The following is a 27,780-nucleotide window of genomic DNA, read 5'->3' as shown; positions in this document are numbered from 1 at the left end:
CATGATGTGGAGAGGGGAGTGAGTGCTACTGTAAATCTGCCCCATCTGCTACCATTCATTTTGGTTTTGCAGCCCCAGTTATAAAAGTTTACATTCCTTGGACTTTTCCTTCTTGCTGCCTCCCTTTCATCCTTTAACCTTTCCAACCCATGTTTCAGCCCTGAGCCTGGGGAGGGAATGGGGAAAGCAGACCATAGGCATTATAATATCAAGAGAAATGTAGTGGGACTGTTGTGAGTAGTATATGTACTGCACACATCCTAGTCACCAGCTCAGGAAGAATGGAAAAGGTTAGACTTTGTGTGCTGGGAACAAAGAATCACAGCCAGTCTTGCCTTTGTAGCTGTCCATAGTGAGCAACCTTTATTGGCATTAGGGTGTCAGACCTGTAAGAATCATCTCTTATATGTGTCTAATTTAGTCCATGCAAAGTTCACTCCAGAAACTTGGTTGAGTCTTGAAATTTAGGCCAGTCCTGAGATGCACAGTAATCTTGAGGGAGACTGGATTGCCTGCCAGGTGAATGGCATATATATTTTTTCCCTTGGCAGAAGCCCTGGCAGGGGCTGGGGTCCATACTACTGCAGTAGTCTCTGCTTGGCCTTCTCTTGCTGCTCTGTAGGAAAGCCCTATCTGGCCACCTCTGCAAATCCTGCCCCTTCTCAAGCACCCAGTAACTGGTGGTGGTGGCCCATTGGGAGAAAAGGGGATGCCTGAGGCCTACACTTCCAGGATATTAGAAACATCCATATGTGCAGTAGGATAAAGGTAAAGGCACTGGAGCAGACTCCTAGAATGAGTGAGTTCTAAATGAACACAGACCAAATGAGGGACTGGATTCATCAATATCTCTGCCAGTTGTGACTTTGAGCTTCTAGCAGAGTTAATCCCACCTCCTGTATATTTTTTGTCCTTTTGTCCTCTACTCCTCCCAGACATTTGCAAAGCACCATTTAAATGGGGGGCTAGGCAACAGTCCCATCTCTTAGGAACTGATCGTTCCTGAACCAGGAACGTTGGGGCAAAATCCAGGAAGGATTGGGTCTCCTTGTGGAAGAGGAACTCAGCTGAACAAAGCCTGGAGGCCACAGACCATAGACCACAGACCAAAGGCCCTTAAAAGATAGGCCCAGAGTCCTGAGGGAGCAGTACCATTTTGGTTTGGTGATCTTGCCATCAATAGGCTTCCTGAGCAGTTCTTGTTGCCCCTTAGCACTGGCCCCTCTCCCTCTGAGTTAGGGCTCTCTGAAGGGCATGGCTCCAATAAGCTGAGGTATCTGGTGTGTGGGCAGCAGCTGGAAGTTTGCAGTCGTGGCTTCAGATGAGATTGTTCCTGAGACGCTGCTCCTGCTCCAGGGAGAGCTCTTCATTAGCTCGGTAGGAATCCCCTGTGGACCAAAGGAGAATGGATAAGTAGCCAACCCTGCCATGCTCTCATCCCCTCCCTGACAGCTGCACGCACACACACAGATACATTCTGCACCACTCACCCTTCATATTAGGTCTGTCATGGGCACAAATACCAATCCATTCTGTAGAAGTGACCCTGATGTGTAGTTGTAGTTTCAAGGACATCAGGAAGAAGAGGCATTGAGTGGAAAGGGTCCTGCTGGTTATTCTTTGCCCCCCACCCCATCCGATTTCATTCTCTACCCTTCTTTATTTTTTCTGTGCCCTAGAGAACTGACCCCTAGAAACGGCCTCACCCTGACTTCCTCATCCTCTGGTTTCTGATTGATTTAGGTCAGTGGGAAGCAATGGAAGGAGGGAGAGGTTGGGGTATTTCTCCCCTGGTCCTATGGTGATAGTCTCTCCTATGCCTTGCTGCAGGCAGGTTCTCTCTCCAAAGTAGAGCTTCTGCTTGCTTCCAGGACACCCTGTGCCCCTTCATGCCGAAAGGCATTTACAGTTTCCCACTCCTGCTTATCCCCAGATGCCTCAACAACCCATTTCCTTAGTCCTATTCACACCTCTATAAATAGTCCTTTGATTAAATAACTATTCTCACCTGGTACACCCTCTGTTTCCTACAAGGGCCCCTACAGTGGTCTGAGGTGCACTGTTTTTCTTTCCACCCTTACTGCCCTGGATCCCTTGAAGCCTGCCACTGGCATTATGGCGGCTCTCTCTTGTGCAGCGTTAGGTTCCAATTCCTGATATCCCTGATGTTTCTGTCTCATTTAATGGCAGCAAAATCTACTCAGTCAATTTCAAATCCTTGGACTAATTCCTTTTTGTTGTCTTTCACCAATTGCTAGAGTTACCTTTTGAAAACATCAATCTGATCTTTGTGCCCCCTCTTGACTAAAATTGGTCAGTGGTTCCCAGAAAGCCCACAGGATAGTCATTCCTTTAGCAAGAACCATCATAACCCTCCCTGCAAAACACTTTACTGGGTTTGAAGTATATAGCCCCCCATTTAAAAAAAAGACTTCTTTGAGATTGAGATTTTCCTCAATCTTTTAGCTAGAAAGTGGTGGACTTGGATTTGGAACCCAGTGAAGCCTGAGGCCAAATCCTATGCTCTTTCTCCTTCCTTTCTTTCCTGACTTCTGCCTCTCCTTTGAAACACCGCTCAAATGTTTCCTCCGGGAAACCTTGCTATCCCTAGGTTGTTGCTTTCTATGCTTGCTCAGCATTAGTTCATATTGGTCTGGAGTACTCAGTAGTATTGGGGTTATCCATTTGCATGTTTGCTTATCCAATTTGAGTTCCGCACTTTACTCCTATTTATTTTCCTAGTGCCTGGTACAGTATTCAGCACAAAAGTAGGTTTTAAATGTTTGTTCACTGAATAAACCAGTCCTGCTGCACTCTACCCCATATGTGCAAAGTGTGGGTGTGAAGGCACACACCCCATAGCAAGTACAAGCATTCCATAACTTGAAGATAGAGGGATTTGCTACCTTTCTTTACAGACAAGTAGAGCAACCACCTCTATACTCTGCCCCCCAGTGAATCATTGCTTCTTCCATGTTCCAATACAACCAATCCTGCAAATGTCCTGAGCCCTGTTCTCTGCTGCTGCCACCTTATACGCTGACATCACAGCTGGAGATAGCAACACACAGCTGGCAGACTTCTACTTTTGCCTGTAGGCAGTCAACTTTGGACTGGCATGACTAGAAAGACCACATGAAAGGGTGGGGGGCAAACAGCAGGACTGGGAAAGAGGAATCTGAACTTGGCTTGAAGTGACTAGAAAAGACCAGGATAGATGAGAGACTGAGTTTACAATCCAAACAGCCTTAAGGACAAAGAGATGTAGAAGTAAGTGGTTACTGGGTGAGATTGCTCATGTGACCAGTTGGGTTAGAAATTTGCCTATGAAGATGTACAGAGGGGGGGATCCCTGGGTGTCGCAGCGGTTTAGCGCCTGCCTTTGGCCCAGGGCACGATCCTGGAGACCCAGGATCGAATCCCACATCAGGCTCCCGGTGCATGGAGCCTGCTTTTCCCTCTATGTCTCTGCCTCTCTCTCTCTCTCTCTCTCTCTCTCTCTCTTTGTGACTATCATAAAAAAAAAAAAAAGCTAAAAAAAAAAAAAAAGAAGATGTACAGAGGGAATACATCTCTGTCCTATCTCTGGCCTTCCACGTCCATATTCCAGCCATACTTGGGGGTACACGTAGCATTTTCTGGCTTGCCAAGCCCATACAGAGCTGGCCGCACAAGGGCTTGCAGTTACCTGTGTGGCAGTTGTGCAGCCAGACCCGGTGCCCGTCATACTTGCAGCGGCACCGCATCATGTTGTTAGAGAAATCGGACTCCGCCACCTCGTATTTGGGGTTCACAACCACCTGGAGTGAGACAGGGAACAAGTGAAAGCAGGTGGTGTGGCTTTTCCATTGATAATGGCTGTAATCATCCAATACCTTTCATGTAGTCTCACAAGGAGTGTTTATATTCTTCGCTTCGTTAAACCTTTTAATCACCCAGAGGGTAGGCATTAATTAACACTGTCCATTGAATCAAGAGTCAGACCTAGATCCTCTGGGTCTTCATTCAGTGTTCAAGTGCCACACCTGTTGGAGACCTTATTTGTGAAACTTCATTTGACCTCAGGGAGACTTGGAATATCTGCAGGAAATGGAGTTCCTGTGGGGGATCCCCAAGCCCCCTTACCTGGAAAATATAATTCCCAGGGCCCACATCTGTGATATCCACCCACTGGCAATCAATGTCATGCCGATAGGTATCCCAGCAGCCGACAGTCACTCCTTGTTCCCCAAAGTTGGCACATGCATAGCGCTTCTGCAGTCCTGTAAGGAAGGGCACTGACGGTTACCAAAGGAGTGAATGGATGCTCAGGACCAAGCACTTCATGAAGCCCTTCACACTGAATCTTTACATGGGTCATACCCTTGAGTGCAATCAGGTGAGGGACCTGTGGGTCCTTTAGATAGCTTGCCTGAGAATCAGCTGGAATTCCTACTAACCATGAATCCAGCACTGTAGCAAGCCCCAACTGTGACAGAGACGACTTCTTGGACACTCCAGTGGCAATTTCTATTGGCTTCTACTGGCCTAGGAAGTATGGGTGGAAGGTTCCAGTCCTACATGCTAATAATTTGTCCATCTTTCCAACCCTTTGAGGAGCGAGCGTTTGCCATGCCATTCTTAAGGACTAGGAACTGTGGGTATGCTAGTAGGAATCAGATGATCTGCGCCCTCAGAGGACTTAGCCAAAATGAAATAGGCCTGCAGCTATTATCCCAAATAGAAAGTACTAAGCATTTAGAAGTGGTACGAAGTGTGCTAAGGTAGGCAGAGGCAGAAAGGCCCTCCACCTAAGATGTCAGAAGGTAAGAAACACCTTTCTGAATTGCCTCAAGCATGGACTTGCCAGGACAGAATTTGCAGGTGCCTGAGGCGGTTCTACCTGAGGGCAGAAGGGAAGCTCACCCTGCAGGGGCTGAGGAGGCTTTGCTGGCCCGGAACCACATACCTGCGGGGCAGTTTGTGTCCTCCAGGCAGAAGCTGGCCTTGTGCCCCTCTGCCACCTTGGAGCCATTGAGAGTGAGTAGGTCATAGTGGGTGAAGACCTCGATGCTGTGGTAGTGCCTGCAGGAGGGGAAGAGCTGTCAGCCTGGCAGCAACAGCAGAGGGTCCACTCTGGAGGTGTCAGCAGGGCAGATGGAGGCCGTCACGCTAGGCCCCATCATTACCCAGGCAGGGCAGTGCCTTCTCCCTCTCCAACCCAGGATTCATGTGACCCACAGTCTACTTTCCTGGCAGCCCAGCCAGGCGGCAAGGTGCAGCCGCCCCCACCACCTAGGGTAATAACCCAGGTGAGGAGGGAAAAGCACTGCCCTGGCAGCCTGCAGGGGGCGGGTGCCTGGCCGCCAGGCCTGATTGGAGGCAGAAGGAAGGGACACCTCTGGGAACCAGCCTCAGGGCTGAGCTGCTGAGGAGGGGTGCTTACTCTGCAGCCTGTGAGCCTGCTATCAAATTGCTACCATTGTCTCCCATCCAGGTCTAATGACAACCCTGTTCCTGCTCCGGGGGAAGGTGCTCATTATCTCAGTGAGGCCAAGTCTCAAAGTCACTGCCCCTTCCACTCAGTCTTCCCCACCCATGCTGTGTCCTGAAGGAAAAAAACCACCATTTTCCCATTCTGTCTTTGTCACAGGCGTTGTCTCTCCTGTCTGGGCTGGAGACTCCTGATAGGAAAGAATGCCCAGTTTCCTTTTAGTACCAGCGTTCATGCTTTTCTTTGGGGACCTTGCTCTGCTGCGGCAGGAACCAGCAAGCTTTTTTTGCAGAGCCAGCATCCTGGGTGGAATGTCTATTCTGGGTTTCCAGGTTTCTAGGAGTCCCCACTTTATGTGGCTTTTAAAGACAAGGCCTAAGGTCCAACATAGAGAAAGTGATTATCCAGTATCATCCTAACAGACCAGCTCCGCCCGCAATGACTGCTCCGTGCCGTTGCTGGGGAAACGCACCCCGTGAGCACCATCGACCACGGTGCACCCAGAACAGGCAAGGGAGTGACAGGGCAAATCGGTGCTCCTGGGATTCCCTTCCTGGCTCCCAGAGGCAAAGCCAGTAAGGCATGTAGGAAGGAAGGTTCTCACTCGGAGTGTGCACCCCTCCCAGGAAAGCGCCCAGGGTCAGGGAAGGACCAGATTGGTTTGATTCCGGGACTCTGCTTTTTGTCCCCATAGAGCCAGGGCATGAGCAGGCACTAACCTGTGGCACTGGTGCCAAATCCAGCTGTGGCGACCTGTCTTGGGACGAAAGTCGGCCCGGCCCAGATTGTAGATCTGAGAGGAGAAGCGCAAGAGGCGCCGGTGCCCATAGGGCCAGTCCATGTGGTCAGCAGACTGGGAGAGGCAGTTCTCTTCATGGGCACAGTACAGCTGGCTGAGTGGGCGGTCCTCCAGGTAGGCCGTCTCCTGCACCAGCTGGGCATTCATCACCAGGTCTGGGGCGCCTGGGGCCACAGAAGACACAGGGCCTGTTTGCTCTTGGGCAAGGGGGGCAGGCTTGCCCGCAAACCAAGCTCTTCTGGGGGACCTGCCAGAAGAGCAGGGCTCTACCCAGAAGAGGAGGGTGGTGTAGGAGTCAGGAGCGGTGAGTTCTAGTCACCGCTAGAACCGCTAGATAGGAATGAGCTATCGCCCTAACCTGGGGAGCAGCGACAGTGTCCCTGTTAAGCATGACGGCTTTGGAGTCAGGCTGCCTGGGTTCAAGTCTTGCTTAGTTTCTGGCCACACCTTTAACTAGCTCTGTGACTTGCTTCACCTTCTGCTTCTCATTTTCCTCATCACTAAGCTGGGGATAGTAATAATGCCAATAATGCCAATACCCGTATCGCGCTCAGGTCACTGTATGGCGAGCCTGTGGTTGATGTAAGCTAGTATTTCATTTGTAAAATGCTCCTCAGCTTACATGTGCCTCTGTGTTCCCTGGCTCATGCAGCCCTCCTAAGCCCGCTCAGTTTCCTCAGCTCATCACACTCCCTGGGGCTCAGTTCCTTTAAGGTAGGGAGTGGAGGGGAGAGGACTGGCCGGGAGAGTCAGAAGAGATCATCTCTGAGCCTGCTCCTGAGCTCCACCATTCTGGTCTATTCTGCCACAGTTCTCAGCCTGGGCCTCCCCCAGGGTTCCTGTTCTAACCCGACTGCTATGCTGGGTAGGCATGAGGCTATCCTGTGAGCTCTCCTCTGAGGACGTTTCCGGTGCTTCCCTGTGCATAGAAGCCCCATGCTGGAAATGCCGCTCAGTAGATCTCCGGTTCCCTTCCTGTCACAGGGCCTCTCACCCATCTCGGAAGCCACAGGTCTCCCCGGCCACGTGCCAGTACAGAGATGTGGAGATCTTCAGCTGTTATCATGTGACATCCAGAGAGAAAAGTTGCCTATTCTCAAGGCCTGCTCTTGCAAAAGCAGGGTTACAGTTTAGATTTTTGGTAGCGGCATCACCTGGGTAAGAGCCTATGTGCTAAGGATGGTGAGATGGGACTACTGGTTTATTTCAGTGGGTGGGCATCGAGGGTGGCAGTGGGGCCTGGAATGCCTGGACCATCACCAATTGCTCCTGAGATCCCTGTGGTTATTCCTAGGCTATACCCACTGGCAAACCCTAGAGTTTCTGAGGGAAAGAAGATTTTCCAGAGAGACCGAGAAGGAGAGAGGGTAAAGGAAAAAAAGGAATGAGAAAAATCACAGAAGAGGAATAGGGATGGTCACTCAGGTGGCAGGTCACCTGTCTGTGCTCAGCCATTGCAAAATGTCAAAAGCATTAGGGGGAGAGCTGCCACTCCAGGCAGTAGGACAGGACAGGGGTACAAGGTTCTCAGGAGGGGGAGAAACTGGGGAGCAGGCCCCCAACACGCTGTGAGCCTTGGTGCTGGGAAGGCCCACTGTGGTGCCACATCAGCCTGCTGGTGCGGGTGTGCTGCGAGGACCTAATGTTCTTTTAAGGTTCTCCTAATGACAGAGAGGCAGCCCTAAAGCTCGCTGACAAAGATTAAGGATGTCTTGGCATGGAAGCTTGGCTGGGAAGAAGGTCAAGCGGCCACTTGGTTTGGTGCCAGCCTGCAGCCTTTGGACTGGATATAGTTATCTTGGCGTAGACCTGGTTGGCAGATGTCAAACAGATGCTGCTGCCCCAAGAATCTGGGTGTGTAGAGCAGACTGATGCCTCAAAACAATCCTGTCCTATAGCTTGCTGGGCAAATCCCACCGCTTAGGAAGAGGGGACAGGGCAGAACCTTGGGCCCCTCATGCTCCTCATGTTTACATACATGTACAATTGCTTTCAAACTCCTTACTACTGACATCACAAAGAAATACATTTTATGCTGCAGCCTCGTGCACAGGTACATAATTTCCAGAAGAAAGGACTGCCCTTACTAAGTCTAACACGTTTTCTTGTTTTCCATACTGTTTTTTTTTTCAACTACCTGTCACGACCTGAAAATTAAAAACACTGTGGTGTATCCTCGAGTTTTCTCATATTCTCTTTAGTCCCTGCAATAACTCTATGAGATGGGCCGGACAGGGTTGGATCCCCAGGTGAAGGGTGACTTGGCCACCCACAGCCGGTAAATGGCAGAGCCATTGCTCCGAGTCCAGCCTCCCTTCCACGCCCCACCCTTCCAGGCTTGGAGCTGGGACCAGCTCTCAGGCCCTCCCTGAAAATGGGACATATGGGCTTGCCAAACTGGGGGGGCCCAGGCCAGCCTGTCCCACCTGCGCCGTGGGTGTTACTCACTGTCTGTGCAGGAAACTCCAGCTGAGAAGCGCCCCGCGCCATGGGAGCAGTGCACTGGCCCGTGCCTCTGACACTGCTGCAGGGCTAGCTCTGTGCCTGAGCAGCGCACGCCGCTCATCACCACTTCTCCGGCCCCCGGCGTCCCCTGCCAGTACCAGGTGTCCTGAGAAAACAACCAGCAGCACCCAGTCAAGGCTGAGGGATGCTTTGGAGTCATCTCTTCTGATGTTTGAACCCCATCTGGCCACCCCTATGTCCAGCCTCACTTGAAAATCTCAGTGACAGGAGAGTCCCTGCTACTTTGCATCCCTCCAAAATCAGATGTTTCTTCCCCCACTGGCCTTGCCCCCACCCTCAGCTGCTGAAGAGGAGGTCCTGCACTCTTGCGGCAGCCTCGGGTGGCCTGCCCTGTCTTTCCAGCTGTGTTTAGTATAGCCCTGGGTGGTCAGCTGTGCTCAGGATTGGGCCCAGTTTTCTAAGTGAAGTGGGGCTGGCATTGCCCTGCTGGCCAATGCGGGTCCAGCAGAGGATGTTTTGCCATTCCAGTCACACCATGGCCTCGTGATTCTTGTTCCTGGATCCTCCTTGAATTGATCCTCATTCCCCCTGGACAGCCACTAGTCTGGGCCACGCCAGCATCCTTTCTCAGCTGGGCTCCTGCGATATTATGTTTCCCATATTCACGTTCATCTCTACCCCAATAGCGAGCCAACCCGCACTGAAGAAATTTTGGAAAAATCTGCATTGCAGGCTTTGAACGGGTTGCCTACCTCTTCCTCCCTCCCTCACACATCAGACCACTCACCCTTGGCAGCCCCACTCAGGCTCCGGTCCTTGATTTACCCAACAGAGTCAAGCTTCCGTGGGCCACAGGGCCTCTGCATGGGCTGCTTCTCCCCACCCCACCTCACCTGGTGAGCTTCTTTCTAGTTATCCTTCCTACAGAAAAAAGCATGTGCCTGTCGTGCGAATGTTTTATTAGCGACTTCCTTCCTCACATCACTGTTCCATGAGGCAGGAGCTATGTCTCATTCACCACCCTGTCCCCAGCTTCCAGCATTACGTCGGCTCATAGTTTCACTCAATAACTCATCACTAAGCAAATGAACAAACGTATGAGCGAATGAAGGGTTGGTACTTTTGGCACAGAAAGTCTGGAAGCAAGGCAGGACTCACCTTGATTGCATGGTTGGCAAAGCCCAGGCCGAGCTGTCGGCAGGCCACCCTGGCTTCGGTGAGCCCCCAGTGGTCACTACAAACGGCCCCCCAGCGTCGGACTCCGTTCACCTCCACCTGCACTTCCACCACACCTTCCTCAGGGCTGCGCCCACCGGCCAAGCGCACCTGCAGTGGTCAGAGGTGTGTGAGGAGCACGGTGGCCCCCGAGGGCAGGGCTCAGGACCGCTGCCCGGGAGACGTGCCCAGGTCAGCGCGCTGTGCAGCCCCGGGCGCAACTCTCCCCCTCCCGGGACTGGCCTTCCTCTGTTACTCGACGACATTTTGCTAGCTAGTCTCTGCTGTCCCTGCCCACTAGAGAAATCCCACTCGGGGTGCCTGCACCTGGGTCTCCTGCTCCAGTACTTGTACTCCTCTGGCCTGAAATTCTACCATTAACGATGACTTGCCAACTGCAAAGGGCTTTCGTATCTATGGTCGCATTCAAAATAACCCTATGAGACAATTCACCCCAGTTGAAGGAAGAGAGAACCAGGCTCGGAGACATGGGTGACTTGCCCACTGTCCACATTATGCGTGACATGTGAACTCTGACCATCCCATGCAGCCTCGCCACTGACACTCCCCAGCACTGATGGCCCTGTGGTCCTAGCCACCTTGTCTCTCAGCCCCACAGGGTCCAGAGAGGGTATAGTGGGAGAGTGCATCCACCCAAGAGTCCCCATCACCACGGGACATCTCTGAAAGCCAGAACCCGGCTGTGAGGAGATGTGGGTCAGGCCAGGGGAGGCCTAGAAGAGAGGACATTCCAGACTGGCTCTGAGAACCTCTTCTCCACTGGCTTGATGTGAGGTCCTGGGGCTCTCTCAGGGCTTCCTGCCCCTCCCCCCCAGCCTGAGGCCATGCCCGAATCTGAGCTCACCTGATTCTGGAAGCCCATGTTAGGGACGTTGCACCTTACGGCAGCATCATTCTCATGTTGACAACCATTCTGGGACCCTTCCAGGGAGGGGCAGTCGCTGAGGGTCCGCTCATATCCCCTGCAGCGCACCTCACTCAGGTGGATGGGCCCCAGGCCTAGCAGAGAGAGGGAGAGGTGCCCTGTAAGGCTCCACCTTGTAACCTCACACCTCCACAGGCGGGGAGAATTTCCTGGGCCTTGGCATCAGGGCCACCTAGGGATGGAGAGTGGCACATCCGGGTCCCCACCCCCACCCCCCTGGGCCTCTTCACTTACCTTGGCCCAGCTGGGCCCCAAAGAGGGCCTCCCGAGCAGAGCCAAAACCCAGCTGACGACACACGATGGTGGCGGAGATGAGGTTCCATCCGTGATCACAGACTGTACCCCACTGGCGGTTCATGAGCACCTCCACCCGGCCCTCACCCACCTGGGCCCCAGAACGGAGGCGCACCTTCAGCTCCTGCCGGTAGAAAACTGGCTTCAGGGTGGGCTGAGGAGGAGGCAGCAGGCACGGCCCAGCTGCTGGGGGAGCCTGGGCCGGGCCCCCTCTGGCTGGGCCAGCCAGTGCCGGTGGCACCTCTCGCGGCTCAGCTAACACCTCGAATACTCCACTAGGCCGGTTTTCTCAAGTGTCCTTTCTTCATGACAAAGAACCACCACACCAGCCAGAGCGGTGACAAGGGAGCCTGAGGAGCTGGGGTTCCTGGGCTTCACCACCCTCGCCCTGGTCCCTAGGGGGGTCCCTTCCTCTCCTCCAGCCCTGGCTTCTTCCTGGCGCTCCGGGGTTGAACTAGATCAGCGCTTCCCCAAGGGGTCCGGAGCAGCGCGGCGGCGTGGATCAGGCCCACTCGCAGTGGGGAGGTGCCTTCCGCGCTAGTTCTCGTCCAGCCCTTCCTAGTTCCGGAGGGGCTACCCCGCCGTGGGGCTGCCCCGTCCGAAACAGCTCGCCTGCACTAGCCTGATGCTTTTTATAACAAAGCGCCAGTCTCAGGTTCAGTACCTTTGGCCTCAACCGGGTGTTAGCTACGATGTAATTACTGTTTTCACGGCTCCCTGCTATTCGTGGCCGCTGATGTCAGCTTTCCATTTATGGTCGGGTTATAAACGGTTCCTTTCAAATAAATTCCAAGTTTCTACCACGCTATGCTTTGTTCTCCTCCTCCCAGTCTACACCAATGCCTCCTCGATGGGGGTGACTCGTCCCCCCACTCCTGCCTGTCCTGGAGCGCCCCTCCCTGCCGGTCCCTCCCACCTGCTCCCGCTGACACTGGCCGGACCCACCTCTGCCCGGGACTCCTTGCGCCCCGGCTTTGCCTTCCCGGGGCGGAAGCGGGGCCCGGGCACACAGCTGGCCACGGCGTGCATGCCGCCTGGGCAGGCCGGCCGCTGCTTGCCCCGTGCTGGTGCCACCTGCACCTGGCAGTTGGCCAGGTGGGGCTCTGTTCCCAGGCAGTTGACTCGGTGGATCCAGAAGGAATTCTTCTGTGTCAGGCTCTTCAGCCTGGAAGACAAGGGACACTAAAGGTGGGGAGGGGTTGAGGGAGCTCGGTGGTCAGGGAGGCAAGGGACATGCCCTCCCCTTTGTGCCACCCCCCCTCTGCACCCTCCTCTCTGGATGCTGCTTCTCACCTAGACTTGGGGTCCTTCATCTTCAAATTCCAGACCTTCCTAGGTGGGAGAAAACGGTGGGGATAGAGTAGGTGCTGAACCCTCCCTGTCCCCCAACTCCTCATAGCTGTCCCTGAGTTTGCAGTCCGGCTGTAAACTCAGTCACATCATTCTCATGCCGAGCCTCACAGCAGCCCTGGCAGGGTGGTCTCCTTGCAGACACCCATGGTCTCCATTTCACAGGGAGAACTGGGGGCTCTTCTGTGCCGGACTGTCTACCCCAGCTCACCCTCTCCCCATGCAGACGAAGGGGAGCCTTTAGGGAGTGCCCTGAGAAAATGGACCCAGGGGAAAGTCCTCTGGGCACAGGTGAGAGCTGAAGGCCTTGCTGCTGGGGGCTGCCCAGAGGCTATAATCAGGTCTGCCCTCCTCAGGGGCAGTGGGCGAGTCAGCCAGGCCCACAGGTGCAATTACCAGGCAGTGGGGAGTCAGGGGCCCACGTCCCAGTCATCCCCAGGGATGGAGCCACGTGGCTGGTCTTCAGGAACAGGCCCCTCCACATCAGAGCCACTAAACTGACTGGGGTGGGCAAGGGGAGACCACTCATACGTAGCATGGGGCCCTTCTCCCTTGATGAGAAACACACACAGTTTTCACTGGCACAGAGCTTGTACTGTTTAGAGGCTGATGCAATCTTGTGACAGTTGTCACATTTTTGATGGAGTATTTTTATGTCTCTCCCAAGTGCTGCCCCACCCCACGCCTTGCTCACATGCAAGGCAGTCGAAGCCTGGCTTGGATCAGAGTGGAGGAAATTCCCTGAGCACTGGCTGATGGAGGGCCGGGGGCCCCACTAGCCACCCACAGCACATTATTGGCAGAACTGAGACCAGAACTCAGGTCCTCTGTCCCTGGGGAGCACCACCAGAGGCATCTGCAGTCAAGTCCAGGTTTTTTTAATCAGGAACACGGTTTGTGTTCAGTTGTTCTCAGCTCTTTTCATGTGACTAGCAAGTACCTGTTTCTAGGTACTTCACAGGGTCTCCGAGCTCGTCCTCATTCTCCTCCTCATTATTCTGAGAGACCCACAACTCAGGCAGTCCCTTGGGCCTGTTTCCCCCCCAGTCCCAAACCCACCAAAAGTCCTGCCACAGACACCCCTGCCCATCTCACCACCCTGCCTGAACTCTGGAAGGACCCCTCTGTCACACGCATGCACCCTCACACATGTATCTCTCCAACACACAGGAACACACATGTATGCTCACGCATGCAGGCACACACTTGGCCACTGCCCCACAACCCCACGCCCCCACCAAGGCCCTCCACCCAAGCATCCCCTCTACCTGTAGTACAGGCTGTTGACCGGTGCCTCACTGGGGAAGCCCAGCATCCCACACACCACCTTGCTGTTGTTTCTGGTCCAGTCCTGGTCACACACCTGCCGCCAGTGGCCCTCATACTTCACCTCCACTGCTCCCTCCGTCACCAGGCTGTGCCGCTTGGCGCTGGCGAGTATGGGCTTGAGCCGCACCTCCTCCAGCCGCCGGCCCTGCAGGGTGCATGGTCACCGTGACCCCCGAGATTCCTGCACCCACTAGGCCTGCTGCATGCCTTCACATGGGAGAGCTGGGGTTCAGGAAACTTAGATTATCCCCGGCCCCCTGCAGGCCCTCACTGGATGGGCAGGAAGCAGAGGCCCAGAGATGAGGGCATTTACCAAAGCCACACAGCAAGCAGGAGGCAGAGCCCTGGTGTGTCTGTGTTCCTCTCCTCAACTCCAGAGAGAAGCAGGCAGATCTGTGCCCTCCCTGGGATCAGGCTCAGGCCCTTTGGAGTTTGAGAGCAGAGCCTTCCACTGGGCACAGAGGGACCTTCTTTATGACACCCTGGGGAAAGCTGAGGCTTTCCTGAGATGACCAGCAGGATCCTTGGCCCATGGGACCCTAGCTCTGCAGCGACTTGGACGATGAAGACCACCCCACCCTGGTCTGCTGCATTCGTGGGCCAGGGCTAGCTGTCCTCAGGCTGGGGCTGTCTAGCAGCGGAGAGTGAAAGCCAGAACCGGCCCTGCCTGCTCCTGTTGTTTGGCTTGGGCTGTTTTTAGCTCGAGGTTGTTTGTGCCGGGAAGAGGCAGCAATTGTGGCCGGGCCTTGTGGGTGAGGCAGCCCCTCACCCCACACTGCCTCCCTTATGGGAAGTGATGCCCTGCTACAAGTGGGGCCTCTGTCCATGCACCTGCTCCAGGCCACTGACAGGAGGCAGGGCCCTGGGGGATGTTTCTTAGCCTACTCTGTGCCCTTTCTCTTCCGTCTTCTTCCAGGTTCATCACCCAGGAGCCTCTTGGTCCATGACTCAACCCTTGGCTCAGGCCAAGGCCTGAACAGCCTCCTTACCTGGGGCCCAAGGGCGTTGGAAACCCTCTCAGAAAGATAGCCACGCTGGCGCTGGGGGTGGCACACCACCCCGATGTCTTCTGAGTGGCTGCAGTCACTGACACCCCAGCCATTGGACATGCATTGGTCCAGAGAGCTCTCCGTGCCCACACAGCGCACGTTGTCCAGCCAGATGGGCCCTGTGGGCAGAGGAAGGGTGATGCTGAGGGAAAGAGAGGCAAATCCTGGGCTGTGCCTCCTCTACAAGACTCCACAGTTATCAACTGTCTTTTTCCAGAGCCTGAGTAGAAAGGAGGGGTGAGGGAGAGAAGCTGTTTCTCCCTGGATTTTGGTATCTATAACCCTACCTACCACCTCCTCTTGGCAGTAGGTCCTGTAGAATCTGTTTTTGGAAAATGCCAGATACTAGATCTATCTGTACATCCATCATTCACTCAACAACATTTGCTGAGCACCTGTAATGTGCCAGTCACTCTGTAGGAGCAGAGTGGGGTGGTGGTGGTGATGGTGGTGGCCTTGCTGCAAGCAAGAATGAGAGGGTCAGGGCAGGGGGTCACTTGTAGCTGGGGCACTCAGGAAATGCCTCATAAAGGTCATTTGAGCTGGGTATGAAAGGATGAGCAGGAGTCTGTGGAAGCTTCAGTGAGCCCAGCCTCTGAGAGAAACCCATGATCATCTCCTTGTCATCCCACTGGGCGGCACCAGGCACTCACCCTCCCCTTGGCCATACTTGGCACTGTGTGCCCAGGTCAAGGCTGTTTCAAAGCCCAGTTGGCGGCAGGCCACCATGGCCTCCTGGAGGGCGAAGTCATCGTCACACACAGTCCCCCACTGGCCCTGGTACAACACCTCCAGGCGGCCCTCCTCTGGCCTGCCCTCTGGGCCCACCAGCCGCAGCTTCATGGTGCTCAGTGCCTGGAGCCTGCAAGGAGGGGCCTGGAGCAGCAGCAGGAGCAGCAGGAGCTGGGAGAGGGCTGCTGGTAGGGACCGCATCATGGGGACTTCCAGCGCAGTTGGGGCCGAAGCACCTGGGGAATGAGGAAACATGACAATGATCACCACCTCACCCCCTGACCTCAGCCTCTTCTGCTGGCAGAGACAAAAGATGGCAGGGTCCCTCCAAGTGTTTGCATGCACAGGTGTAGGTGTGCGTGGTGGCATCGACTGAGTCTGGGCTCTGGGATTAGTCAGTTGGTTTAAACCTACCCTTCATTGTCCATGTGACCTTGAGGAAGTTTAGCTTTGACCTTACTGAGTCTCAACTTCCTCATCTGTAAAATGGGGATAATAATCCTCATCTCAGCGGTATTAGTGTTAAATAAAACATGGTATATAAAGTGTTTAGCATCAGCCTACTGCACAGTTAGCACTCAATAAATAGCTAATCCTGATATAGTCCTATATCAAAAGGGGGAAAGGGGGTGGCCTACTCTCTGAGTCACAGGAGAGCCCCCCTAGTGCCCTCAGGTCCAGAATAGCTATCCCAGGGACATCGCTCCGCCTTTTTTGCAATGTCCCCAGCACCCTGACCACCCTCACCATAGAAGGCACATGGAATGCTGGGGTGGATAAAGCCATTTGAGGGGGGTCTAGGCCTCTACCATCCATTTGCTATGTGGCTCAGGCAAGTCTCTTCAACTCTCCAGGTCCTAATTCCTTATTTCTAAAGTGAAGAAACTGAACCAAAAATTCTGGATCCAGCTCAGATAGTCTATGATATCCTCAGGCTCTGGCTCCATCTAGGTGTCTGATTCATTGATCCAACATTTTTGGAATACATGCTTCAGGCCAATTATTAGGCCAGGTGCCAGGACACAGAAGTGAATACATCAAATGCTACTCCCTGCTCTCACGAAGCTCAGAGAAGGGGAAGAAAGGAGGGATTTTAGAGGAGGGACACTTAACCTGGGCCTCACTGGGTGAGTAAGAGTTCTCTTGGGTGGGCAAAGAGGGATTCCAGGTAGAGAGAATGGGATGGGTAAAGGAGGAGAGGGGGAAAGAGGTGAGTCTGTGCAAGAGCAGCAAATATCCTCTCTTTCCCCTGGACTGTAGTAGTGGAGGCACCGGCAGGGGCCAGACAATCAAGGGCCTTGTGCACCATGCACAGGGTTTACTCTTTATCCTATAGGAGGTGAGGGGTCATCGGGGGCTTTAGGCAGTGACCATACACCAGACAGAGGGCTCCAGGAGGCTGTGATCACATGCACCTTGAGTCCTCAGAGGGGTTGAGGTTAAGCGTTGGTCTTTTCCCCCTCGTACATTTGCAGCCTTGGCTCTGGGAACAGGACGGGGGAGAGTGTCATGGCCAGTGAGGAAGAGGGCTGCCAGAGCGTCTGCAGCCACCAATGCTGAAGCTCCTCTGGCACCAGGCCCTGCACCAGGAGTCGAGGCCCGCCTGGGACATGGTGGAGAAAGTTGGGTCCCTGAAATCCTGCTCCATGCTTGAGTCTTAAGAGAGCTCATTCTGGGGAGACACCCTCTTCCATGGCCACAGCTGGCCCTGGGGGATTGCATAGCTGGTTAGTCTCCAGAGGGAGGGTCTCCCAGGGCCTCCTGCTATGCCCTTTCCCACAGACTGGTACTTGGCTGGGAGTCAGTCCTTACTCCTTCCTGCACACAGCCCATTCCCTCCGGCCACCAATCCTCCCGCTTTGGTGAGCCCAGGGCTGGGTGGAGTGTGCTCCTAGAAGTACACTAGATGGGCTCAGGACGGGTGCTCCACGGGGACAGCAGCTCTGTGTCATGCCCCCAGTGCCCAGAATAGTGCCAGACAGGTACAGGGGTGCCCTGTAAATACTCAAGGTTGCATGGCTGCAAGGTGGCACTGCACGTGCTTAAGGGTACAGACTGGGAGTCAGACTGCCTGGTCCACATCCCACTTCCAACAATGAGTTTCTGGGTAGCCTTGGGCAGGTGATTTCATAGCTCAGCGCCACCCTTGAGCCTCTGTGAAATGGGGATAATAAATAGCGCCCACCCCATAGGATTCTTGTGGAGCTTAGATGAACGGACGCATGCTGAGCTCGAGAAGAGCAGCTCTCCACTGACAGTTAACCACTAGTAACGGCAGCTGGAACAGCCACTCTTGGATAAAGAAGGAACGGAGGCTACATCCGAACTCAGCCACAAGTCCCCAGCACCCTTCTTTGTGACATCCTCCAGATTTGCCGCTTTTCCCTCTGAGCCAGGTTCTCCTCCTTCTCCTCCCTGGGGCCAAGTGCTGCCTCCCCCCATCCTCACCCCTAAGTCTTTTCCCATCGTGATCCCTCCTGCACTTCCTTTCCAGACTTAAACACTGTTTTCTTTATGTGACTCTCCGCTCTGGAGCCTGTGGGGGCTCCTGCCTGGCTGTCACTGTGAGCAGTGTGTTCTCTGCTGTCCGGATGTGCCATTCCCTCCTCTGTGCCCCCTGAAGGATGAGCTGGACAGCTGGGGACTGAGCCAAATCGAAGTCACTATTGGTAGGGACCTTCCCCAGATGACAAGAGAGGATAGGAAGGACTGGGTTCAGGGCCCTCCAGCTGTTAGGACCCAGTGGTCACATTGAGTCAGCCCTGAGAAATGACCCTGTGCCCCCGCCCTTGCCCCTGTCAGTCAGGATGCTCTTCGCTCTGCCACCAAATTGTTATGTGACTTGAGTCAGGGGCTTTCCTCTCTCTGAGACTCAGGTGCAACACCTATAAAATGAGGGGGTGGCCCTAGGGGTCCAGCTATCTATGACATGCTGTGATGAGCTGTAGGGTGGCCTGGGCAGGTCTGCCGTATGGCCCGTGGCTGATGTCCCATAGGACCACAGAGCTCTCATTAGAGGCTGTGCATAGTCCTGGGCCTGCCTGGAGGCTGGGGTGGGCTTCTGCTGCAGGACCCTGGGACCTGGCTGAGGACAGCTCCTTGCTGTGAGAGCTGCCCAGGGAGTGGATGGGCGGCAGCAGAAGTGGAGAGTCGATGTGGGGAGGGCCCCTCTTCCCAGCCTGCCTGCCACTAAAGGGCCCTCTGTAGCTTCTGCTCACCCCACACTTGCCTTCCCACCATTCCCCAAATGTATCTGTCCATTCTCTCCTTCCACATCCCAAGCCTCTGCTCTCACTCCTCCTTCTACCTGGAGTACCCTTTCCCTCTGTCTCAGGTTGGTAAATTCCTACAGGTCTTCCAACACCGAGCTTAGATCTACCCCGCCACCAAGTCCTCCGGGGGTCCCACCTCCCTAGCACTTGGTGTTTGCTCGCTGTCTCCACATCCAGCCTCCACAGCGTCTCCCCGGAACTGTTCCACCAGTGCCCAGCATGGGCAAGCCCGCTGGCTGAGAAGCCTCCCTTAGAGAAGGAAGCAGCCTCAAAAGTGGCAGTTCTCTTTCCAAGTGAAGGAGAAGGGGACAGGGTATGGGAAGGAAGGTGGGGGAGGGGCTTTTAATAATAATACTTATTATAATACATTTAAAACTACTTACAGAGTACTTATCTCCACTTTATAGGTGAGAAGCTGAGGCCCGGAGGAGCTAAATAACCGGCCCAGCCAGGATTCAAAGCCAGGTAGCCCTGCTCTAGAAGCCAGGCTCTGAGCCATGGGAGAGATGAACGCTGGAGGAGGAGGGGAAGGAGGAAAGGAGAGGCAGGGGGATGAATGAAATTCCACCCTGTTGCTGGCTGATGGATGACCCAGCCGTGGTGTGAGGGCACTGGGGCTGGTGCCAGCACTGAGTGCAACCAAGTGACAGATCCAGGACCCTGCCAGCTTGACGCAGAGAGTCACCTGTTCAGGTGCTACCAGGGGACTCTGGCACCTGGCCTGACCTGCCCGCCCCCCCTTGGGAGGGCTGGAAATGCCCGAGGGTATTCAGGAGAGAGGGGTACTGCTCCTGGGGCACCTGGCATGGGGGTGGGGGGCACTGCCCCTGGCACCAGCCCCGGCATCAGCCCCTTCTTTCTAGCTCTTTGGGTGATGGGGTCCCTCCCTGGAACCACTAATTATGGTGACCTGAAATGGTGCCAGCAAGTGGCTCTGAGCCCTACCTGGCGGGGCACAGGACCTGTCCAGGTCGAAGCCCTCTGCCCACCCCTGGTCCTCTGCCACCCCCCTCCCCACCCCCCAGCATAATCAGCTCCGGTTTTTTTAGTTGGAGAGCCTGGCTCCACCCTGCCTCTTGGCCCCTCGAGTCCCAAGAGTGACATCTGAACCCACCTTGCCCTTGCCCTTGCCTCCTGCCTGGGTGGGAGGGCAGAGAAATGGTTACACGCAGCGTGTTCACAAACAAGACACGCAGGCACCCGGGCCAGGGCCGGCCACCCCGGGCGGGCCTTGGGCCAAGCTCCCTAATTTGGTCTCCTCCACTGGAGCAGGTTGGTGAGCGACCCGGAGGCGAGGCCAGCAGTCCGGGGGACCCCAGCGCCCCAGCCCCCCGCCTTCAGGGCCCTTGGGGAGAGGCAGCAGCGAGGCAGACAGGACAGCGAGAGAAGACGCGGGCGGGCGGCGGGGGCTCACCGGGGGGAGCTCGGACGGGCGGCGGCGGCGGCGGTGGCGGCGGCGGTGGCGGTGGCGCAGGGCCGGACGCCGGGCGAGCAGCGCTGGCGGGCCTCCCGGGGCGCCCTGGGGCCCTTTTATCCCGCGGCGGCCCGCGGGCGCCCCCCACCCCGCCGCCCGCGGAGGAGGCCCCGCAGGCCCCGCCCCCGGGCGGACCCGGTCTAGGCGGGCGCCCGGCCGCGCTCGGCCCCCTCGGCCCTGCGCCCCCCGCGGGCCGCCGCCCAGCGCGCCGCCCGGTGCCACCCGGTGCCGCCCCCGCCCCCGCCCCCGCCCCCGCGCGCAGCCCCGGGGCCGCGGGGGGCAGCCGTTTGCTGGGGGGCGCTGGGGCAGGACCCGAGTCCCGCGGGGGGCCGGCGGCGCGGTGCCTGCGGGCTGCGTCTGCCTGCGGTGCCCGCCGCCTCGGGGGTCCCGTCCCACGCGCAGCGTCCGTCTTGGAGCCGAGGCCGAAGCCGGGGGCCCTGCCCACCCCGCCCCCGGGGTCCTCCCTTTCAGTGAGTCCCGGGAGGCGGAGGTGTCAGTGCCCAGCGCGGGATCCCCCGGGAGCGGGAGCGCCTCGCTGTCACCGGGCCATCGGGCTCCCTTGGGGGCGGGGCGGCCAGAGGGCCGTGGGGGGCTCGCTTCAAACCCGTCGAGGTCGGGATGGTGGTGCCGGTGCGCTGTTTGCCGTAACAGGCGGCCCTGCCATTGCCCTGGTCCCTGGAAATGTATTGAGCACTTGGTGCGCGCGAGATCTCTGGTCTGCCCATTGCACAGTTGGGAACATTGAGCCCCAAGAGACGCGACTTGCTCTGCCCCGCCCCCTCCTCCCAGTAATAAGCCGTAAATGGATCAACTCAAATCCTTCTCTACAACTCCTTACGGAGTTGAATGAGGCAGTCCTGGCCCTTGACAGGCCCATGGGGGGAGGGTACGCGTAGAGGGTGGGGTGGGGGTGGGGGACTGTGTGATAAAACAAAAGTAGAAAACCTTGAAAGAGGGGAGGCCCATCAGCCCAGCTGAACTCCTAGGCACCCGAATCCCAGCCCCATTCTACCAAATTCTTCCCCATAGTCCTGGTTCCTCCCAGGGCCTCGGTGTCCCCATCTGTAAAATGGATAGAGTTCCAGCCTTCCAGCTTCCTCCCTAGGTCCAGATCAGTACAGCCTGGTTCCTCCTCTTTCCCCAGCCTTGCCTGAATGTCCTTCCAAAGGCTCATTCATTCAGCAAATCTTTATTGATTTTCTCCTTGCTAGACAGGGTGCTGGAGTGCTAGACGCTGCGGGGGCGGGAGGGGGGTTTCCCAGTCTGGTGGCCGGGGCAGATGTGTAAGCAAACACTAGCACAAGGCACAAGGCAGAAGGTGATAAGGGCTAGCTAGGATGGCAAGGTGGACCTTTCTGACCCTTGGGTGATAGCCAGGTCACACTGACCCGGCTGTGGGAGGACTACTGTCCACCCCTGGCCGCTCATGTCCCAGATGTCCCCCCAGTGCCCCCGCCCCGCCCCATCAGGGCCCAAAGCATTCCCTGCATGAATCAACAGGAAAGAATGCTCCCAGCCTTGGGTCAGTGGCAGCGGCAGCAGCCTGGCCCCACCCCTGGGGACAATGAGGCAGCTGTGGGCTAGGGTGCCAGGTATGCCTCAGCCCCCTCCCCATTCCCAGCCACTTCTTATGCTGAGCCAGGAACAACACGGAGGGCCCGGAAAACCTGGGCTCCACCTGCTGCCAATCACCCACCCAGAACTAAAAATACCCCAGAGGCTAGCGGCTGGCCCGGCTAGAGCCCAGGGAATGAATGGATGTGTTGCCCGGAAGTCCGTTGACCTACAAGACTCTGGGCAGAGGCTGAGGCCAGGGAGCAGTGGAAGGAGGAATCTCCCGGGGGCAGAGGTGGGGGGTCACTGTAAGGCTCTTTCTCAGAAGTGAAGCTAGCTCAAGGACCCACACGAAGCAGGCCCGTTGATTCAATCTGCTGGCATATACTGAGCACTTGCCATACACCAAGCCCTGTGATAGAATCTGCGTTTAGAGTAAATAGAAGTTCCAGGGACCCCTAGAGTCGAGGAGGACACCGACCTGTATATCGAGAGGTCCTTGGCTCTGGCTGTGGCTGTGAGCACAGGCACGAAGGAGGTAGCAGGCCGTCTCCATCAAGTCAGAGCTTATTGAGATGAACTGAACTGTCCCATTTGACCCCCACAGCAATCAAATTTAAGGGTGAGGAGATGGCCACTCAGCGGAGCAGCGGAGAAAATCCCACCACTAGTAAGACATAGGGCTGGGCTTCACACAAGGGGGGACACAAACAAGCCAGATGGGATCCCTGTCCTCAAGGAGCCTGCAGGGTGGTGGGGGAGACAGACTCACAGTCAGCCAACAGACAAGGCATTCATTCTCATCATCATCATGACAGCCAGCAGGTGTGGAGCAGTTGCTCTCTGTATCATCTCATGTAATCCTCTTGAAATCCCCATGGACAACACTGTCATCACTCTCCTTTACAGATGATGAAACTGGGGCACAGAGAGGTTACGTGATTTGGTCAGAACCACACAGCCATTTTCTGCAGAGAGTAGCGAGTGGTGAACTGAAGCATAGTTTGCTCTGTGCTCTGCGCTCCCCGTTACAGAGCAGGGGCGGGGAGGTTGGGGGTGCAGGTAGAGTCTGAGGATTGAAGGCTTCAAGAAAGAAGTGCCTTGAAGGATGGCTTGACCTGCTAGCTGTTATAATGATGACAATGCCTCATCTGTTGGCTGATTGTGGGTCTGTCTCTCCCACTACTCTGCAAATTCACTAAGTAGAGAGATGGGAAAGTGGGGTGGTCATGTATAGTGCTTTGGACGCCCTGGAGTGCCGGGCAGGTGTCGAGTTGTCCCATCTCTTTCCTCCAGTCCCCCAGGACCAGGGCATATGTATTACCATCTTGCCCGCCCCTCCCATGGTGAGGAGCCAAGAGGTTGAAAAGTAGCTAAGACGAGTCTCTTTCCCATGGGGAAACCCACCTAAATCAGGGCCTGTGCTTTCCTTCCAAATGGAAAGGCCAAGCTCTCCTGCAGAAAGCTGTGTCCCGGGATGTTGGTAGGGAGTGGGACAGGGACCTGGCTAGAGTACACAGTTCCAGGGCTGCTGGGCAAGCTTTCCTCTTCGATGGCCTTCAGGGCTCAGTCCAGACCCACCTCTTTTGAGACTCATTAGGGAGGCAACTGTACAGTTTAGGAATCGGGGGATCCGAGTTCTTGTTCTGACTGTCTGAACTGTGTGGCCAGGCAAGTCCTTTGGCCTAGCCCAGGGTAGGTACAGCCCCCTGCATCTTCTTGTCCTGCCTTTGTATGCCTGCCCTTTGACATCCAAGGGCCAAACTGCTCTCCTCTCTTCCTACATCCTGCCTGTTGCTGACTTCAGTGAGCAGATTGACTTGTCATGCCTTAGCTCTAGAATCCTCAGTGGCTCACTGTTGCCTGTAGGATATGGAGAATCCACTGCTGTTCCTCCTGTTCCCTGTCCTTCTTTCCACTTCTGACTTCATTTCTTCTATTCTATCTGTCCTTGAGGCCTCAGTCTGATCCCAGCTCCTCTACTAATTTGCCCATGAAAGCGTACATGAATGCTCTCAAAGTATCAGGTCCCAGAGGAGTCACAGAGCTAAAGCAGACACGATCGCTGCCCTCGGTTATGCACCAGCCTGATGGGAGCTGACTCACAGATGTGGCGGTGATGGGACAGTTGACTGGGATGACAGGTGGCAGGACTTAGGGAGGGGAACTGACTGGTCCCACGCAGGACAGGCTTTTCCTTTGCTGAGAGCTGTTTAACCAGCGTACAAGGCTTTTGTTCCAATGGGAGGGGTGGGAGCAGAGGGGATTTTGAGAAGTCTTGGGGTGGGGAGGCGAGGAGGTGGATCTAGCAGGGATGGACCGCCAGGGAGAGGCTGGCTTGGGAGATGGTTCCTGGGGAGAGAGAGAAATGAGCTGGCTACAGTAAGGAGAGGACATTTTTGGGGAAGACAGAGCTGTTAAAGAGAAATTTTAGGAAGTTTTGTTTTGCAATATGCGATGTCAACTTCCCCCCTATTCTTCTGAAAGCTTCAGAAAAATTGCCCTCGAAGCGTTTGGAGTTGGACAGGCTCACCTCAACCTTGGCAGGGCCTGGCATGCGTCAGAGGGCCTCATGTCATACATCTAAGAGTTAAAAATCAAACCTAAGTCATTGTTAAATAAAACATGGTCTCTCTTCCTGCCTTGACAAGTAACATCTTCGGAAAGACCTAGAAGACCAGATTTGAATCCAGAACTTTCTACTCCTTAGAGTTCTGTATGAAACATGTTATTATGGGAGGTATCTACCTCTGACCCTGAGCCCAATGTGACCCATCCCCTTCCTCTCCCACCTTCTGCTCCATCCCACACAGCGAGGGACCTTCTGCTGTGACAGGAACACGTGCACAGGAGGCTCTGTCTAGAGCCCCCCAGCAGCTGCCCTTTGGCCCCCCTGGGCCTGGGTGCACAGTCTGGAGGTGCAGTCTGCATTCGGAAGGAAGGGCTGGAAGCAGGCTTGGCTTCTTGGGCAAGGCACTCCTTGAGCTTCTTTTGGAGGTGGGATGGGGGCTCCAGTGGGCACATCCCCTTGGCCCTGTGAACTCTGTGCCCTGTGGGGGAGGGTGCAGTTGGCCAAGGGCCCCAGGGATGCCCTCTGATGCGTGGATGGCCAGAGCAGGGAGCAATGCCCAGGTCTGAAGATGGCCACCCAGGTGTATGGGTGGGGGGGCCAAGAGGCACCACATGGAGATGGGAATGTGGCTTACAGGTGGGGGAGAGGTGGGGAGCCGAGTCACTGAAGTGGTGTTTAGAGGTGCTGTGGGCCAGGCAGCCGCAGGTGGGGGGCACTGAAGCTTTTAGGAAATTTTTTTTTTTTTTTTTTAGGAATTTTTTTTTATCTTTGCTGGTGCTGTCTTGAGCCAGTATTTAACTCTTCACAGATTTATACCTTTGGTGGGGGGTGGGGGTGCTGGGAAGGGGTGTTCTGGAGGTAGATAGGGAGGATTTTAGCAACCCATAAGCTGCTGAAAGCCAGAGAACCTGACTTAAACTCCCCCATGTCCACCTCTGCCCCTGGGATCCCCAGCTCAAAGGCCCTGAGTTCCCACAGACGTTTGAACGTTCAGTTTGATTGGATACCAATAGCTTAACATGCGCCTCTGCCCTCAGCCTGTTCCAGCCCCCGCTCCCCCAGACACAAGCTCGCACCTCATTACCCTGCTTGTCATATTGAAGTCCTCGCCTGAGGATGGTCATCAACCAGCATTCTCCCCATCATCAGTTCCCCCCTCCCCGCCCTCCAGGGCCTCCCGCCCTGCTCACTCCCTTCCTTTCTCTCCCTGTCTCCCACTCTCAGTCACAGGCCCCTGCCCAAACTCCCCCTACCCAGGCCTCCTCTAGTCTCCTGAGAATATCTTCCATCCTCTCTTCCCCCTCAGTGCCACCTGCAAACCCCTACTCTCCCTGTCCCAGTAACTAACACTGGTGATGCTGGGACACACTTCTATTCAGGTAAATTAAAGTCATAAGTTCTGGAGGAAATGAGACAGGATGAAGACTCAGCGTCACAGCCCAGAAGCCTCCCAGGCCCCTTCGGAAGCTCCCAGAAGTCTGTGCTGCCCTTCTCACCCGCCTATAATTGAACCCCTTTGTCCCCAGGCAACACCAGACAAGTTAAATTAAAAAATATTTCTTATTCCACGCTGCTTTCCTGGATTTTTAAAAACAACGAATAAAGTAACTGCATTGCTTTTCCCAGTTTCTTGTGCTGCCTGAGGGCAGTAGGCCTCAGTGGGCTATCCTGGGAACCTTGAAGCCCATGCAACACCTCCCCTAGCCCAGGGACTCGCCTTCTCTTAGCCTCTTCAGGAATATCGTTAGCCAATTTGGGGGCAGAGCCAAATTGCAGGCCTAAGGGTTAGGGGCCACTCCTTGCCTCTGATCAACAGGGTCAACGTTTCTGAATGACCTCTGGGCTTAATTATGGCAGTCAGTGGGAAATACGAGTTCGGGAACAGAGCTGTCAATTAAGGACATGTGACCTAAAACCAGTTCTGTATTCTCTTGCATCTGAGTTTGTTGATCTAGAACTTTGCAAATATTGTCAAGGTTCCTTGTGAGGAATTAGTTTTCTCGAAAGCTAGGACTGACAGGCTCCAAAGGGTTAATTTTCCTGTAACCAATGCTCCACTTCCAGGAACCAGGAGGGGGCAGCAAGGAACTGCCTGGGTGGAGCACTCCCAGGACCTGGCCTGCCCCCAGAGGGTGGGGGTGGAAACCCACAGGGACAGAGGTCAGGGTAAGTCCCTGGATGAAGCAGGGGCTGAGTCAAGACCAAGGCCAGAATCCTGAAGGTGAGGTGAGGAGCCATTGGCATTAAAAGCCACACCCGGAGTGAGGGTCGGGGGTGCAGGGAAGAAAGACAAGCCCCACCAGAAGGCAAGGCTGATTGATGGGCTGATTCAGATGACAGCAGACAGAACTGGAGGCTGGCCTGGCAATCTCACACTTCAGCCCAGCAGTTCTTGGATTGTGGTCCCAGACCAGCAGCAGCGGCATCCTCTGGGAACCCATTAGAAATGCCAGTTATCAGGCCTTACCTCCAGAAACTCTGGGGATGGGCCCTAGCACCTGTATTTTAACACATTCTCCAGATAATTCTTATGCCTGCTAACATTTGAGAACCAATTCTCTAGATAATACTCTTGGAAAATGCTTGCACTGACAGAGTCTAGAGCCTTTTTATGGATGCCTTTTTCCTTAGAGTCCCAGACATGCCTGGTGAGCTCAGCCCTCTTGGGGTCCTCTTGTGTTATAAGGAGGCTCCTCCACATATGATGGGCCAAGTTTTGGGGGATCACAGTCTTCTACATCCCAGTTATTCTCAAATGGATTTGCAATCCCTTCATGCCATATCTTCTGTCCTATGTAGAGTTCTACAAGGACCTCTGCATCCTTAAGGAGCATTATCAGGGTGGTGGTGGAGGGATTCCTCACTATTGGGCCAGGAGTGGAAGTCAGGTCAACATCGAGATTCTGACAGGATCTTCCTGCGTGACAGGAATTTCACCATCTATTCAATGCCACAAAATCTATGCCATTGTGAACATCAGCCTGAAGTCTGAGATCTTCCGGGAGACCAGTTGGCCAACAGGTGTCATTGATGCCCACCAGCTCTGGGCAGGCAGAAGGGGCCCAGAGCTGGTTCCAGAGGCCCTCTTCTTCCTGGAGCTGGTCCTGGCTTTCATAATTCACAGTACATCTTGAGTTGCAGGATAATTTTTCATCCTGGACCATTCTGGACATACCAGCAGCCCAAGAAGAGTTAAATAGATACAAGGTTGTTAATTTGTTCACAAAGGAAACTGCCCAGAAAGGACAAGAAAAG

At 55.1% G+C, this 27,780-nt stretch overlaps 1 protein-coding gene and 1 long non-coding RNA gene across 3 annotated transcripts in view; one reads left to right on the top strand and one right to left on the bottom strand.

The window, feature by feature from the left end:
* Positions 1–336: 336 nt before the first annotated feature.
* LOXL4 (lysyl oxidase like 4) lies at positions 337–20,409 on the bottom strand. The gene is made up of 15 exons (XM_072805770.1): positions 20,340–20,409; positions 15,575–15,889; positions 14,862–15,040; positions 13,812–14,017; positions 12,487–12,525; positions 12,139–12,358; positions 11,134–11,317; positions 10,819–10,973; positions 9,897–10,064; positions 8,721–8,883; positions 6,193–6,436; positions 4,949–5,064; positions 4,126–4,262; positions 3,689–3,800; positions 337–1,388 (listed from the first exon to the last, which is right to left on the bottom strand). Exons 2-15 carry the CDS (start codon positions 15,855–15,857, stop codon positions 1,318–1,320), a joined length of 2,277 nt encoding a protein of 758 aa, XP_072661871.1. The 5' UTR covers positions 15,858–15,889; positions 20,340–20,409; the 3' UTR covers positions 337–1,317.
* The window catches only part of LOC140621036 (uncharacterized), a 22,210-nt gene continuing 14,504 nt past the window's right edge, over positions 20,075–27,780 (top strand). For both annotated transcript variants that reach the window (XR_012020760.1, XR_012020759.1), the window contains exon 1: positions 20,075–20,197. This is a non-coding gene — a long non-coding RNA (uncharacterized lncRNA). The remainder of the gene's footprint in view (positions 20,198–27,780) is intronic.

The sequence above is a fragment of the Canis lupus genome, chromosome 29 (genome assembly GCF_048164855.1).
Source record: "Canis lupus baileyi chromosome 29, mCanLup2.hap1, whole genome shotgun sequence".
Classification (NCBI taxonomy): domain Eukaryota; kingdom Metazoa; phylum Chordata; class Mammalia; order Carnivora; family Canidae; genus Canis; species Canis lupus.
Note: the sequence above shows the minus strand (reverse complement) of the source record. Positions and strands in the feature narration are given on the sequence as shown.